At 36.0% G+C, this 17357-nt stretch overlaps 1 protein-coding gene across 1 annotated transcript in view; it reads left to right on the forward strand.

Moving 5' to 3' along the window:
• LOC138330148 (tetratricopeptide repeat protein 17-like) overlaps positions 1–17357 on the forward strand; it is a 36465-nt gene that overhangs the window by 241 nt on the left and 18867 nt on the right. Inside the window, 17 exon segments of the mRNA XM_069277562.1 lie at positions 2267–2526; positions 3159–3270; positions 3756–3872; positions 4889–4998; positions 5491–5638; positions 6074–6213; positions 6401–6567; positions 7408–7544; positions 9324–9428; positions 9887–10005; positions 11106–11301; positions 11762–11839; positions 13203–13427; positions 14091–14303; positions 14306–14374; positions 15213–15363; positions 15741–15812. Of these exon segments, the coding sequence (XP_069133663.1) occupies positions 2267–2526; positions 3159–3270; positions 3756–3872; positions 4889–4998; positions 5491–5638; positions 6074–6213; positions 6401–6567; positions 7408–7544; positions 9324–9428; positions 9887–10005; positions 11106–11301; positions 11762–11839; positions 13203–13427; positions 14091–14303; positions 14306–14374; positions 15213–15363; positions 15741–15812 (2419 nt within the window).

Raw genomic sequence — 17357 nt, forward strand, 5'->3', positions numbered from 1 at the left:
AGACTCAAGGTGCACCAAATCGATATCGCAAGTAGGACCCATAGTGGTTAGCCTATATCTAAGACACAAATGCTATATTTATTGACAATTATCAACAGCTGTTCGTGTGTATGGCTTATCACAGGTGTTGTTGCGATTATCAATTGTCTTGACTGACCAATGTGAAATAGCCTTAGGTAGGCCTAGTAATGATTTTAGACTTTGAACGGGCACCTACTCAAATATAATCAAGCAGAAGTCAAAGAAAATCACTTGGTCATGTTGTCCGAAAATTTAGAATGTTTTACATTTTATGAAAAAACGGAACATTTATTTTCGCTACAGTATGCTATTTCAACTACATGATTTATTATTAAATTGGCCTAATGATTGAAATAGAACATTTCTGGCATGGATAAAGGGAGATAATGCACTCTGTTAATTTCAATTGATAGTTTCTAGTTGGATATAGATCTAGATGCTTCATGCTCACAGGTCTAAAAAACCAATAAAACGAAGGAGAAAGCATGTAATATAACCAACATTATAATTAATACAGTAAAACCTCGATGTATCGAAGTTCAAGGGACCGTCAGAAAAACTTCGATACATCGAGACTTCGAATTATTCGTGGTTGAAATTAGACCGATGTTTTTTTTACCATGACCAACTGTGGTAGTTGTGTACATGTCCTCTCCGTTCCGTAAACTTTATAATCATTGCACCACAAGCAAAACAAAATAAAAACGAAGTATGCAATTAATCACGTGTATTGCTATCGTTAGCAATACATATGTATATTATAAACAAGACCTACGTGTACTAGGCCTAACCCATGTACAAGTGTTCGTTTGGTGACTATTTAAGCGATAGTTAATATTACGGAATGAATATAAAAACAAAACCACGTTGTAAAAACGAAACTAAAAAGGAGGAACCGAAAGCGCTACAACACCTACAAAATACTTCGATTTAGAATGATCGATTTCCTCAAGTATTTATGCCAAAGTTGTGCAATGTAACAGTTTTGAGTATGAGTTACTAATAATGTGGTTCGCTATTTACCGTTCCGTAAATTCTACAAACCGCTACCAATGGCGGCGGCGAACATCAAAAACGACTAACTGTACTGTATCTTTGCCGTACTAATGATTTAATAACGCAGCTTGTAAAAACAAAGCACCGGGTATCGGCCTGATTAGTGATATTAATTATCTTGATGATATCAAGCTAGCAACACAAGCTGTCATAATCCCTATTGTCCGGCGAAGGGCCGTCGCGAGACAGCTAGGTGTGACAGCATGCCGAGGGGTATCGGCGAATACCTGATCTGTACAGGTAAATTTTTATTCGATTCATCGAGTGTCAGTTACCTATGATTCTATAACAAATGGTCCATGAAAAAAGTTCGATACATCGAGAACTTCGATTCATAAAACTTCGATTCATACATGGGTTAGTTAGTAATGTTATATAGTGAAGAAATTCGGGACCAGACAAAAAGTTCGATACAGCGAGAAATTCGATTCATCGAAGTTCGAATCATCGAGGTTTGACTGTATATAGATTAATTAAAGCTCAGGTAATTGCAATAATGAATTATTCTCTTATTACTCTTTTCCACTGATTGCTTTTTTACAATTTCCCTTAAATATTTCCTGTAGTTCATGTGAGGATTTAGTTTATTAATTGACACCATCCTTTCTGACAAATTTGAAGTTGTCAGTAAAAACATCCTTAGCCTTTGTGCTATTTTATCATTGCATATTTTAGAGTTATCTGCCCATGTGGATAGATATAAGGTAATCATTCTTTTGTAAGCTAGGGTAGATAACTTTACCAAATAGGAATACTGTATTTGGCCCATTGAGCACATCATTTGTTTCAAAGGGTTAAGTCATACTTTTCAGAGAAAACGATGCTAGTTGCACTCACAAAATAATAACGTCATAATGGATACCTACCTGAAAGGGAGGTAACTCTGTAATATGCAAAGTAAGAATAGGGCTTTAGGGATTAATATCAAGCGGTACCAGTACTTGGCTGTGGTATCTTCTGATTTGGAGTAAATTACATTACCCTGGTATATAGCTATAGCATACAGATGGTATAGAAAAGTACCCCTGGAAATTACAATTGTGCTGCCTCTCCAGAGAGATTGAAACCCCTGGGGTTTAATTTAAGAGTACAAATCCACAAAAGAGATAATGTAAAATGACCAAATGAAATTACAAATCTATAATTTTGTTTTTGATAATAAATTTGTGTAAAACCTTTACATTGACAGGCTGACACAGTCTTTAACCTTCGAAGACCCTATGATTTAGTCGCTTTCATGAGACAGGATGAGAGGACCGAAATGTTGGAAGGTCTTAAAGCGGAGCTACTTATGAGAAAAGATGAGATCGACAGAAATGAGGATCGTGATACTGGTCTGGAGCAGCGGTTTTACAAAAGAGACCCTGACTGTCTAAAAGCTGGCAAACCATTGCCAGAGTTTGACTTGTATATAAGTACAGTTCTTCCTCTGGAGAACAAAGGCATCAGGTATTGTTTGATTTGCTGTCTTTTGACATATATTGACAGGGCATCCATCCAGTAGACCCTTGAGAGTATGTTTTTGACTCCCAGAAATCAGATTTGACTCTCAGGTTTGAAGCACATGTCTATTTGGCAAATGTTTTGACTAGTTCAGATTTCTGAGAAATTATGTTTCTTTTAAAAGCCAAGAGTCAACTTGATGCTCTGATATTGCTATCTTAGCTACATATTAAATTATTTATGGGCGCAAGCATACATTGGGTAGTCAAATGTATAAATAGCCCAAAATATGTTACAAGCCAATAAACATGAAAAATATGACAAGTATGAAATCCCAAGTGATCGGACAGGTGACTCATGACCTTCTCAAGTCCGTGCTGGGAATTGAACCCCGGCTGGCTAGATGAAAGGCGAGTGAATTAACCACTACACCCCATCACCAAAGGCAATGAAAATATTCTAGATTAGATAATAAGTTATGAATCTACTTGGCTACAATTAATGTATATATGACCCTGTTTTTGGACTTGATTGATTGAAAATTAAGTCATTGATTGCAAAATTCTAAATTTACAAGACTTAAAGGGTAGGATTAAGGAGAATTTTAGTGATTTCATTTTAAATATTTCTATTTTCAGACCAGAGGAACACATAGACGTGAACCAGCCCCTCCATAGTATACATTCCCCTCCCGACTGTACACTCTTCTCCGAGCTCGACTACAGTATACATGCATTTGAACATTTGGAGGTAGGTGCAATACTTTGGATCAAAGCAGAGAAAAGATCATTCTTTGGTGGGAACCAAGATCCTTCTGCGATCTCTTGTCACGGTAGTGTAGTGAATAATCTGGAAAAAAAACCCAGAAGAATATCCATGAGAATGACATTAATGAATTAAAGAGTCAAGATTCTAAGTAGGGCCAGCCCTAAAAATTGTTTGTTTCCCTTTTACCACCCCATACCAGCTGTTCCCATTACCGATTATAAGAACAGAAACAAAACAGAGAATACTGTATTATAAATATAAATTGATAGACAATTTGAAGTATTTTGAAAGAAAACAAAAAAATTTAATATCAGAAATGATACAATTTTTGGTATGGTAAATGCAAATAGAATATTTTGGGTAGGGAATGTGTTGGGTGAGTAGGTCAGAAAGGGGAAACAAACAATACTTTTTTTCAAGCCTAATTAAGTACTACTTTATCAATTTGTTGTTTATTTGATATTCAGGGAATGAAAATGCGGGACTTGTTATCCGGGACTCCGGAGCTTGGCCTAAAGAATGCTATCACATACCAGGATGATGTTGATCAGTATGGTAGTCGAGTATACCACGCTCTTCTCAAGGTACGTAAATTCCTATAGTGTCCACCTCTCTAAAAAGACCACCTGCTTGATATGACACCATTCTGTATACATGGAGGCCTTGTACAGATGTGTACATGCAGATTTTCTTTTGCCAAAACTTAGGTTGTCATCGTGGTAAAACAGGTCACAATAAATAGGTTTTATAAGATGGTCAATACCTCATTTAAATTTGCTTCTGGATTAATTTTGTTAAATCTTGATCAATTATTGCAACATCTATATTTGGATGTCTATAATTTGACACATCACCTGCTTCCAAATAAGTGTTACCATGGAAACAAAATGGGCTCAAATAAGGGGACATGCTTGGATAATAGTTACCTTAGAAACAAAAGTGGACATGCTTGGATAATGGTTACCTTAGAAACAAAAGTGGACATGCTTGGATAATGGTTACCTTAGAAACAAAAGTGGACATGCTTGGATAATGGTTACCTTAGAAACAAAAGTGGACATGCTTGGATAATGGTTACCTTAGAAACAAAAGAACCAAATTAAGGGACATGTTTCAATAACCGTTACTATGGAAACTAATTATGTAAATGGTCTCAAATACAGAGTTGTGAGAGGTCTTAATACATTGGGTTTTATATCTCTAAAAGATTTGGGTAAAGTACACATTTTATCTTCAATTAGTTTTTGTCCAACCTTTTGATGATTGTGGTGTCATCTTTTGACATGATTTTTGTGATGTCATACCCACCAGAATATGAGACTAATTGACGATAAATCATACTTTATCTGTGTCTTTTTGGGTTCTTGAAACGTTGTATTAGTCATTGACTTCAAATTCTAATACACCTTTTAGTTTAGTTATGAATACTATTAAGACAATAGCTATAAAACAATTTGGGTTTCAGAATGGCTACAAATCATACTGTACCCGTGTCGTTTTGGGATCTCATAACCGCATATTAGTCGTTGCTTACAGTTCTAGTATACGCTTTAGTTTTAATACTATTTCTACTTTAGCTATAAATCTATTTGATTTTTAGAATGACACGTCCTGGGTGTTGTATAACATGGCTGCATTTTATTGGAGGATAAAGGGCGACCCTTACCAAGTGATTGAGTGTGTTAGACGCGCACTCCACTATTCTCCAAGGTGAGATAGCTAGCCTCCAGCTACGTACTAAAGTATTCAAAATACAGATAGGTCTCTATGTGTTTGGGCTCATATTGTGCTCACTTTAGGTCAAGAAAAGAAATGAAATGTAAAAAATGAAATGATATCATAAGTCAATTGACTTTCTGTTTGTTACGATCTCGGAAGCAGATTTTATATATTTTTGTCACCGAAAAAAAAACCCCAAATATGTTTATAATTATCTCTATGTGGTAATCGTAAGTGAGAGATTTTGATTTGAAGTGTTGTGTCAGTGTTATCATAATATTACAAGAATCATTTCCATTTAATTTGACTTATACATATAAAGTATATAAATCAATTTTATATGTATCAATGGAAGGAAAATAAATACAAGATCAATTTAGTATTTATTGGTTTTACAATATGTTATTTGTATGAATAACAATTATATAATCTGTAGTATAAACCATTGAGTATTTTAAACTTTCAACATTTAATCACTTGCAGACAACAGAAGGACGTCGCTTTAATCAGTTTAGCCAACGTTTTACATCGGGCCCGATATTCCAACGAGGCGGCCATTGTTGTTCATGCCGCCTTAGACATCTCCAAAGAGCGAAACGTGAACCACTTCACTCTTGGAAACATTTATGCTGTAAGTACCGCTATGGTAGATGTTTTACAACTTCAGTCTAAAAGGCAATGATTGCTGTAAATGTTCTTATTTGAGTAGTAGCTTTATTTTAGCGCTTTTCGCACTGTCTTTGAAGCGCTAATTTATGTACAGCGCTAAATTTTGTAAAAAGGGTATTTCCGGTATTGAACCAAAATATTGTTCAAATCTATATCCGTGCTAATCAATCATAATTTACAATATTCATGATATGAAGAGAACTAATGAGAAAACTTATGAGTAAATCAGATTTTGCAGTGAAGTATTTTAGTAAAAAAATAAGAAAACTTTATTGTAATGCAATTTTGATAGAAACAGCAACAGATCTGGATCTTTCAATGCTAATAAATATTAGTATCTAGGTTTCTAAAATTAGAACCTTTTCCTTAGAGCACATTTGACTGTTTGTATATATAGGTACTGGCTGAGTATAACAAATCAGTGATCTGCTTCGAAAACACTCTCAAGATTCAGCCAGACTTTGAGGCAGCAGCCAAACGCAAACATGCCGTTCACTGCCACGCTAAACTGGAGAACGCTTTGGAAGCACAGCACAGGTAAAGAATTCAAACATAGTCTGATTTTAATGAACAGTAATGTACTAAACACATTATTTCAAACCTTGTGCTGACTAGCCCGAAGCTATCTTTTAGGTTGGGTAATCTTATATACATTGTGGACTTGCAATTGACCCATACACGAGTATTTATCGTTTAATATCCTTTTGATTTGGTTTCTCCACAGATCCTTACAGAGAACACTGAATGATCTGAAGGACTACCAGAAAAAACATGATTTCTGGCAGAATCAAAATGAAAAGTTGCTTTCAGAACAGGTGTCGAATGAAGTCAAACTTCTACAGCACAAAGCCTTTGAGTCTTTCAAAATACGCGACTCTACTATAGACATAGGTAAGTGATTTACCTACTGACATATATACTGTGAAATCATCATATTTTATAGGGGTATAATTTTCATGGATTTTGTTTTTATCAAACTTTACAAATTTACGTTTCCATGATAATTAACTATGTCGACTGTAGTCTGCAAGGTCTTCGCAAATTTCAAAATTCTCGAAAATTGAACCTAATAGTAGACAGGAGCGTTTACTTGTAACAGACCATGTAGAATTTACCAACCTGCCTCAGCGACCACCTCTGTATAAAGATCACCTGCTTAATAAGACCACTTTCTGAGGATCCCAAATGTCCAATTTCAACACGATTCAACCTCTTTGTGATGACCACCTGCTTACAAATGTAATAAGACTACTTTCTTAGGGTCCCAAATGTCCAATTTCAACACAATTTGACCTGTGTATAAAGACCATTTGGCTATAAAAACCAATTTTCCTCTGTCCATTGGATGGTCTTTATAGACAGGTTGCCTTTACCTACACAAGGAACCATTGGATAACTTAAGTCGGATGTTCACACAATCTGAAGTGGAGCTGTTTTAACTTTTTTACTTAAGAAGAAGGGGGTGGGGTGGTTCCTCAATGTATTTAGTCAACCTAATAAACTAATAAAAGAAATACCATATGACCCCATTGATTATGAGGTCAGTGTACACATAGGCCTACTGTAAACCTATGGTGATCTAATTCTGTGGATTTCACAAAATTTTATTTCCGTAATCTAATAGTAATCTTGCTTTATATTAAAAGGTGTTTTTCATATCCATGAAATAGGTTTTATTATAAAAAGGAAATCATAAAAAAGATGGCCTACAGTATTTGTATATTGTTGTAGGTGAATACTGTCGGATGGTGGACCGAGATGGGAAGCAGGTGCTGATGTGTACCTGGGGTAAGAAATCCTCCATTGTAGAATACTACGAGATACAAGAGGAGATCGTGGATGCTACGTCCCCTAAGGAGGGCAAACAGGTTAGTATAGTCCCTAGCTGTCTTAACATCACCTCGGTCATTCACAATTCTCAAGGGGTTATAATCACTGTTGTCATAGCCGCCCCTGAACTATGACATTTCAAAATTGAAAATATGAAATGCTATATGGAAAAATTATGTGTGACAACAGTTAAAACATGTAGATTAACATCACTTCTGTCATCCACAATACTCCATGAGTTACTATCACTGCCAATATATCTACCCCTGGACTATGTCATAGCCAAACTGAAGGCTCAGTTTTCGACAACAGATGGGAAAGGCAGTTTGGTCTTTTGATGTACATCATGTACACTGGCTTTGAAGTTGGGTGTTTCTCTCTGTAATCTTTTAAAGGAAATGCTTTCAGTTTTACTTTGACATATTCCAGGGGTGGATATAAAGGACAATTATCATAGTAACCCCTGAAATGTCAAGGATTCACCTGTGTATAGCCAAGAAATTTCAATGGGGAAGGTATATAACGATTTTGAGAGACAATGCTCTGATTTTAAAAACTTAACTTATTCCACAAACTTACTAGAAGTAGATTAAACAAGAAGCGTTTTTAGTCCGATTGTGAAATTTTGGTTTGCTTTCATTTAAAAGTCAAAATCATGAATTTCCAAACCCACAAAAAAACCTGGCTATACTGTATGTGCTGCTCCAATAGTTTGATCACAGTTGAGTTTGACTTATATTCCTATTGCTATCCATTGTGTCCAGGCTCCTGCATGTGTCACTTTTGTAATATTATACAGTAAAACACAGCTATACTGAACTTCTGAGGCCCAACGAAATCACTTCATTAAAAACACATTTTGTTATACACATATAACAGATAACATATTCTGTATTTTCATATTACAAAGTTATCTTCCCTTGCGGGTAGGTATTGATGGCGGGCCCTGCAGGTAGGGCGTTAGAATTGTACCTGCTGCCCCTATTGCATGATCGTAAAAGGTGACTAAATTTAGGATCTTATCTTTTCTCTTCTTCCTAACTGACTTTATATTTCCTAATGCCTTCCTTGGCACCGCCTCACTTTTGGCCTTGAGTTGAGCGTTCGCCCCTGTGAGGAAGGCTCTGGGTTCTGTCCCCTGGCCGAGACACACCAAAGTCTATAAAAGTGGTAGTTTCTGCTCCTGCTTAGCGTTCAGCATACAGGGAGTGGGACGACTGGTTCGCCCGTTGTCAGTATAATGTGACCGGGTGGGGTGTGTTGCTTGGTGTCTTCGGCGGCATGCTTCATGTGATATAGCACTATAAAAAGGGCAACAGTTCCACTATACAAGAAGACACAACACGAACATACCGCAGTCTCCCAGTACACTCACCTCGCACAACATACACGCAACACACCGCATACATGGGAGGCCGTCCTTACATGACCATAGCTGTTAATAGGACGTAAATAAATCAAACAAACAAACAAACAAGGTATTGATGGTGATGTCATGTGTTTGCGGGCGTAACATAATACTTTTCGGAGTAAACAACATAAATTGCGTTCACTAAATAATGATGTAACAATTGATACCTACCCACAAGGGAGCCAACTCTGTCATATGATGAAAAGATGGAAGGAACCTTGAAGGGGAATAAAAATTACTACATTATAACTGAAAATTTATTATGTGTGTTTTCGTTGTAAACAGGCTTTACTGTAAATCCTGAAGCATTAATTTACATTACTGGCAACAATATGTCATGTTACGAAATAAATAGGTCACTCACCACTAATTTCACCTAACTGTCATGTGTGCATTAACTTTACAGCTCACTAACACTCGGGACGAAAGACCTCTGACTATGGATTACTCGAAACCTATACGCGACCCACTCTTTACCAGGGACGGCCGTGACAAAGATACGGCTGTTAAAGTAGGTATTAGGGATATCCCTGCAAATCTTTTCTTTTGATTGGTTGAATGTCTTCTTTAAAGAAGTCATTTAAGGATGTGCCAGGAACAGAAGGTGGAGAAAAGTCGGAGAATTCAGAGAAAAACCACTGATCCACAGTCACTACCTGGGACCTACCCCATGTCGTGGGATATGAACTTGCACTGCAAGGTGGAGCGCTTGTGAGAATATGTCGAGAAACCTTAAACACTCAGCCACGGGAATCCTGAATCTTTTCTTTAAAAGTTTTGAACCCAAGGACTAAGTATGGTCAGATGTCATATTTCAAAAATGATTTTTTCAAGGATTGAGCTGTGACAATTAGTCAGTTGTGAAATAATTTTTTAGAAATGTTCTTGTTGTCTGATGAAAGTTTTTCTTTTCCAATTTCATCCAAAACTATGAAATTAAATTTTAGATTTTAAGAAAAAAAATTTCAGATGCCATTGCTGGATGATGATTGGCCAAGCAAGGAGGAGTGTGACACGCATGTACAGAAAGTTCCAGATCCACGCAATCTCTCCATGATCTACCTCTCTCCAGAAAATAAAGGATTTGAGTAAGTTGTTTAGAAGAAGAAGAAAAGAAATAGAATTAAGGATGCAGCTGAGGTTTCAGTCGCGTTGAAGTGTCTTTTTTACCTTAATGTTCTGCTTCAAGGAAATTTCCGCTCTCATTTTCAAGAGATCTGATAAGTCATATTTTGTTACATTATACAAATAATGCAATGCAGCAGCTATTTTGTTCTATATAAAAGTGTTCCTGTAGCAGGAAGTAATGGTGATGAGGAAGTGTTTCTGAGGACTATGTTTACTACAGATACATACACCAGGAAACCATTAGCTCTCAATTTCCTCTTTATAAACAATATCTGGAAAAGTTTATACTAATTTAAAAGGAAATTGACACTTGGAGGAAAATAACTGGCTTTAATATCAAAACTAGTTTTCACTATATATATTGTTTACTGCTGATTACCAGGGGTTGTGTATACGCCGTCCCAATATCTTTCAAAGACAGAAAATGAGAAGGACACCACTTTTTTCTGACAGTCAATTCAAATTCTAGAGTGACCCCATTTTATCTGAGAAAGACCACATTTATTGAACACCAAGCTCTGCTAAAGTTATAACAAATACTGCCGCTTGTTTCAAATTAAAAAAACTATATTATAAAAATTCTTTGCTGAAGTTTATTATGGCCATACTATAACTGTCTTATTATAGAATGCATTAAAATTTTTCAAACTTTGTGGCAAAAAAAGAAAAGTGAAAATACTGTAAAAGTTAATGTATTTGAGTGCAATGAAATTTAACACACTTGTGAAAAAACTGTAAATTATGATTTATTACAGGGGATGTAAATCAGAGCAATATGGTGGATTAATACCAGAAATAGTCTTTTACAAAATTTAGCCCTGTTCATGAAGAGTGTTTCAACGATACAGCTAAAAGTGCTTAAATAGAAATACCGCTTAAATAATTACGTGTGCAGCAATTAAATTTGAAGTATTTTAGAACCTTTTACTGACGTCTAGATCACGAATTATCATGGTCATGATTAAATTGTTTTATATGTAAGTATACAGAATGGTACACATTCAGTTGTTGCAAGATTTCAAAACCTAAAACAATTTACTTATATCCCTATGTGTTTTAGGGTAAAAGCGTTGTTGACCGAGGCTCAAAATCTGACGCCAGGCGATGAGCATCCGTTGCCATGGTACCCGCCAGTATGTGTGCCACTAGAGGAGATCCCAGAGGGCAGTGCTAAGAGTTACGACCACATAAAATCGGTCAGTCGGGAGGAACGTACCAGGATGCCACTAAAAATGTCCGACAAGTCCATTCGCCAGGTAAGATAAGCTGCTTTAACTCTGTCACCCCTGAAAATTCATATTGAGCTGTTCCTGTCTTTGAATAGAAGAGTTCAAATGTGTCTTTAGGGGCGAATGTTTTAAAGATGTTACACCACCAACAAAGTGTAATCAATCATTATAATTTGAACAATAACTTGTCTAATTAACAATTAGAAATACAAGAACTGAGCTGTTTTTCTTATGTTTTATTTTCAGATAAGTTCTTCGTTTCTCATTTATATATTTATCACAAAATCTGAAAACCTTCCTATACTGGCCAAATATTCTCATTCTGGTGATACTGGGTTTAGACAATAATGACATATTCTTATGGTTTTATAACCTGTGAATTTTATACAATTGAAATATCTGTATCTATTTGACAGACTAGTTAGACTTTCTTAGTTATAATAATATGCGGTTACATATTTTGACCTGTGAAGTTTGTATATTACAGACACTTTTGAATCATGTGAATGGCGGAGTGGTTACAGAGGAGGAGGTCGGACAGAGGATTCTGACGGCTCTCAAAAAGGTACGACGGCTCTTAGGACTTCACTTGATTCAGTTATCATTGATTTGTTTTGGGGTCTTCAGAGCTCCAGATAAAATTTCAGGTCAAAGGGTTTTTACCCCCTATTTTTAAACTCAATGCTGATTTTACACCTTGATTTTTTTCCCAATGCTGATTTGAAAATTCCAAAGGGTAATTTACCCTTGTGAATACTTTAAATGCTTTTTTTGTAAAGGTTTTCAAACTTTTTTATAGACTGTCACTGTGTTCATTAATATATAAAAACACAAACAGTCAAACCTGTCATAACAACCACCTCTGTATAAATACCAACTACTTCTGAAGAGTTGAAGACTATATTATTTGGGTCACAGCTGACCAAAATCAAAGACCACTTGTCTATAAACTTTTTCTCTTTGTCCCTTCGGTGGTCATTATGTAGGTTTGACTGTACATGTTATATAGATATATTTGGTTTCTAAATCGATTTCTTTTCTTCTAAAAAAATTGTCAAAAATAATAAAAAATATGCACAAAACTAAAATCAATGATAAACTGAAATGTGTTATCCAAGTTCTTCCTATAAACCAATTTGAAAATGGTTACAGTTCTTTATATCACTATTATATTATATTTTCACTGATTTGTGTCATTTCTTGAAAATTTGAAAAGTAAATAGGCTTTTGATGCCTCCATTTTGACGCGGCTACTTTAGCTTGCAAAAATTGAGTCTGTCACATGTTTAAATTCATACAGAAATCAATCTAAAACACCGAGATTAATCGAACGATTATAGATCAGCGTCAGTCGAACGTTTAAAGGGTATGCGTCATTGATAAAGCCAGAGAATTCCGAATGATAGACATATTTCAACTTTTGGTTTCAGTTCCAGCTGTTCTCGGAAATATTTACGCATCGTTTCAGATATCAATGCGTATTTACTTTTTCTCATGCGTATTCTGTACGCATTGAATTTATTTTCAATGCGTTTTTATGTATTTTTAATGCGTAATTACGCACTTACGCATCTTATATGGAGCTCTGGGTCTTGTCAAAAGCAAGTGTCCCCTAAAACATCCCAGATTCTAGTGAAAACATCCCAGATTTTAGTGATAGGGAAACTCTGTGGTGGACGACTAGTGGCAAACTATCAGGCACCTTAACCACTAAGCTCAACTGCAGAGGTGGAGGGCTAATGAATCCAGAGGTGGAGGGCTAATGAACAAATGTTACTATAATTGAAAATTGAATTTAATTCTGAAGATAACGTCATCAAAATTTATAAAATCTTTCAAAAAAAAAAATCTAGCTTCAAAATGATCCAAAACTGGTTATTTTCATCAGAGTGGTTCACAATTGTGTACAATTTTACAATTTGTTTCAGAATGTTGGTCCCAAATGGATACTGTATAACTTGGCAGGGATGTATTGGCGTATCATCGGTAACAATTACCATGGTATTGAGTGTATCCGGCGTTCTCTCATCTACGTTCCTGACAAATACAAAGACATTCCTCTTGTGAACTTGGCTAATATCCTCTACCGCTGGGGTCGCTATGACGACGCTGTCAAGGTCATGAGGGATGCTCTCAATATCAGCGATATCGAGGTAAGTCGAGGTTGTGAGATTAAAATTTGCGACCAATTAGAATTTCACTAATGTAATTGCAGTGAAAATATTTGAGTATAAAGCAAAAGTATACGTTTAGAGAATATTATTCCTTTCTTGATGAAAAATATCAAAGTTTTCATTCAGAAGATGAAATAGAACTGTAACTTATCAAAAAACAAAGAATCTTGATCTTGTGAATTGAACTTAAAAATTTTCCTGAGTGCGAAGCAGTATCAAAGTTTCCTCCCCACTCGATGAAATAGAACTATTATTCATTAAGAAACAAGGAATATCCTCAATTTATTTGCCTTGTACTCTATATTAAATTAAATGCATATGATATCAGTCTTTAAAACAAAGTTTGGCTCATTCACCCCTGAAAATTTACAATGGAATGTGCCACCGTTTGAATCAGAAGAGATCATAAGTGTCTTCAGGGGTGCATGAGTTAATTTTTAATCTATCTGATAAATAATACACAATGTTCATTGTCCTTGTCTATTAATCAGTAACTATCTAATGAATTTTTTAGATTTAACAATATTTTATTTGTATATTTCCAAATGGCCCAGGGATCACATACAAGTTTATGAACTTATGATCCATCTTCTCCCATGGAACATGAACGACAGAATAAAAATTTTATAATTTATTTTTCAGCCATCTTCCCATTTCTTCTTTGGCAATGTGTTATGGGCATCGAAGAACTACACAGGCGCAGTGAAACATTATCAAATTTCTCTGGAGATCCAACCGGAAAATCCTGACGTAGTCAGTACTTTGCGTGCCATCAAATGTTTCCAGCGCTACCATCAGGCGACACAATCTGCAGCCCCACAGGAAACTGCACCACCCGTCCCCAACGCCAATTGTCAGCCCCGCACAGCCCCCATGGAAAGGGGAGAAGAGGAAAAGAGACGGAGAGTAGAGTCATATGTAAACGAGTAAGTTATTTGCATCTAAGGGTCATTTAAACATGTCATGGACGATGGTCAAATATAAAATATATTTCGTTTGATCCATTTTCCATGTGTCTTTCCTCTGGTTATAGAGAAATGCTTCCCTTTTATGTTTATGGACTTCTGTTTAAAGATGCATTAGCTCTGTTTAATTGATAAATCGACATACCTCAATTTTTGACTTATTTGGGCATGTTCAAAGGTGATTTGTGACGTCACTAATGCAATGACCGAATCGATATGACATGCTATATAGGGATGAACATCTTCTTTCAAAAAACTAGTATTTAGTTTTCAACGGTCTCAGTGGGGCTCCAGAAGGGTGCATGAAATGGGCAAATGCATAATTACGCATAAATACGTTACGGCCGTCCAAAGGATATACAAAAGATACATCTTATTAAAAGACATCGATATAGATGATGCTCATAATGGGTGAAAGTGCTCGTAAGAAATTTTGTCTATTTGTATGTTTTATGCATCTGTCTTCCTTCTCTTCATGGTCCAATTTATTTACTGGATTTAATATTGTGAATGGATTTAAACCAAAATGGGTTGGAATTAAAAATTATCGCTCTGACCTTCCGTCTCACCGCCTTCCTGCACCCCTTCCCCAGGGGCAGGAGGGCGGGACACATTAGGAGGAAATAGCCACCTTAGCCCGTTTAGAAGAAATAAAGCACTTGTTGAAATTCTTCATAATTCTCATTGAAATATTACCATAATTATTGCAATAACCAGGTGAGTGATACAGGCCCACTGAGCCTCTTGTATTATGATATAATTGCTCTTGTCTGATGTTCTAACATATCTTTCTAACTAGGAGAATGGAGAAGAGAAGTGCGTGATTGAGACTCGGAGTCGGAGTAAAGCAGGAGACTGTAACGGTCACTGTACGCAGACTTGCACTGTCACTCCCATCAAACTGGACAGCTGTGCTGGCGACATCCATTCCTCTGGGGACCTGCCTGCCTGTGAGTAGTCACTCATAGTTACTATCTCAACTCATTTACCCTTGATATTTTAAAATGAACTGGTCTATTCATTGATTTAGAAGAGTCTAAATGTGTCTTCAGGGGTGAATGAGAAGTCTCATAGTTACTGTTTCATTAACTCATTCACCTCTTAAATTCCATAATGAACTGGTCTAATCATTGATTTAGAAGAGTCTAAATGTGTCTCCAGGTGCGATTGATTTTTTTTAATAAGAGTTGTGTAGTTGTGTAAGATAATGATTTCATTCATTAAATGGCCTTGTTTTCCTTTTGAAAATTTAGTACTGTACCTGAAACTAATAAACGGAACCCAAGTGGAAAATTGATATGCAATAATAGTCTGATTTCTTTTACAGTGAACGGCGACGGGGCGCAGTGTCCATCTTCCAAGACCCAGGTGTCCAATGGAGGGTCAGATGAACCAACATGTGAGTATCTCTAGCTGGAGAAAATATCACACTGTTCTTATGGAGTATTCCTAGGGTTTATTGTGGCTGGCTTTCTTGTAACAACCATTATTAGTTCATAGCAGCAATGGTTCAGTATGTAATTCAGCTCTATTTTGAAATCCGACAACGAAGAAACTTTGTTTACACTTGCTACTGTCAACCGAGTACTGACGAGCAGAATATTGTTTGTGCCACCTAAGGATCAGTCTTGAGACAAATAGAAGACGGAAATCATTTTTAGGGCGAGCAGAGTACGCTCGCCCTATTGTTTTCCTTGTCGTGTGTAGAGTCTGTGTACATCCGTTATGCCTAGTGCGCATGAAATACCGGAAGTGAGATCTACGTATTGAATAACTATATTCTGTTGGTCTTTGGCTTATGGTTACATAAACAGCTTATGATTTCATAAACATAAATTAAATATTAACTCTTTTGCAACGATTTACATATGCAATAGTCAGTAATCAAGAACGTACCTGGATTAAACACTTATCACAAATATACCTTTGGTACTGGAAGCGTATAATCATAAAAACGCTTGCATCTCTCTATATATTCAAGCACCACGCCGATTTTGTACACCAATGTGCATTAAGGTTTAAATAGTCGATAAAGGATTATGGAACTGGACGCTATAAACATACAAACGCTTGTATCGCTCAAGAAATCCAAGCACCTCGCCGATGATGTACACCGAAGCATTAAAAAGGGTTCAAATAGTCGATAAATATAGACGCATTGTGAAGCGCATTATCATACGAGCGCTTGTATCGGTTGTCGTATTAGAGCACACGAATAAAACACTAAAGGTAAGTGAAGCAAATAAACACTTAATTTGACATTGATACTATGTGTCGCTGTTTAGTATAACATGGTTTTGTGTATTTCTAGTGTATTGAGCTACTGTCACAACAGTTTTTTCCAAATTCGCAACAAAATTCATATTTGCTAATCGTTACACTTAACACGTGGCTTGCATGTACGTGCGACCATGTAAACATTCCACATTCATGCTATTACGTGGAAAAACAACAAATGGTTCATGGTCGCATTATAAGATGAATGCATTTTAGGTTTTTTTAGCCAATATATGTTTGTCAAAATTTCCGATATTTTGTTAAAAGCTATGTTCTAATCAAGTGTGTTGTTAACATCTTGCACACCTTTGCTTTGCGCATGTGCAACTTGACTTTCGTTTTCGGTTAACGTGTAGTGCAGCCTTTTTAAGGGCCTGATTTCTTCGTGTATGTTACTTCTAAATAATGATTTAAATGTGATTCAATGTTGATCTCTATATCGTGATTTAATGTTATGTAACATAGGGTAATTTACAGAGAAAAAGCTAGACAAACTGCAAACTGCTTTCGTTTTCATTATCGATGTTATGGTACCTACTTGCACTTTTATTAGTGCGAGTGTACTCGCTTTATTATTTTAATTATTTTAATAGATTTCGCCGTGATTTCAGTGAACTTAACCTTTCAAAAACATATACTACGACATTCCTGTCAGCGATAATCTACT

This window comes from Argopecten irradians, chromosome 8 (assembly GCF_041381155.1).
Source record: "Argopecten irradians isolate NY chromosome 8, Ai_NY, whole genome shotgun sequence".
NCBI classification, from domain to species: domain Eukaryota; kingdom Metazoa; phylum Mollusca; class Bivalvia; order Pectinida; family Pectinidae; genus Argopecten; species Argopecten irradians.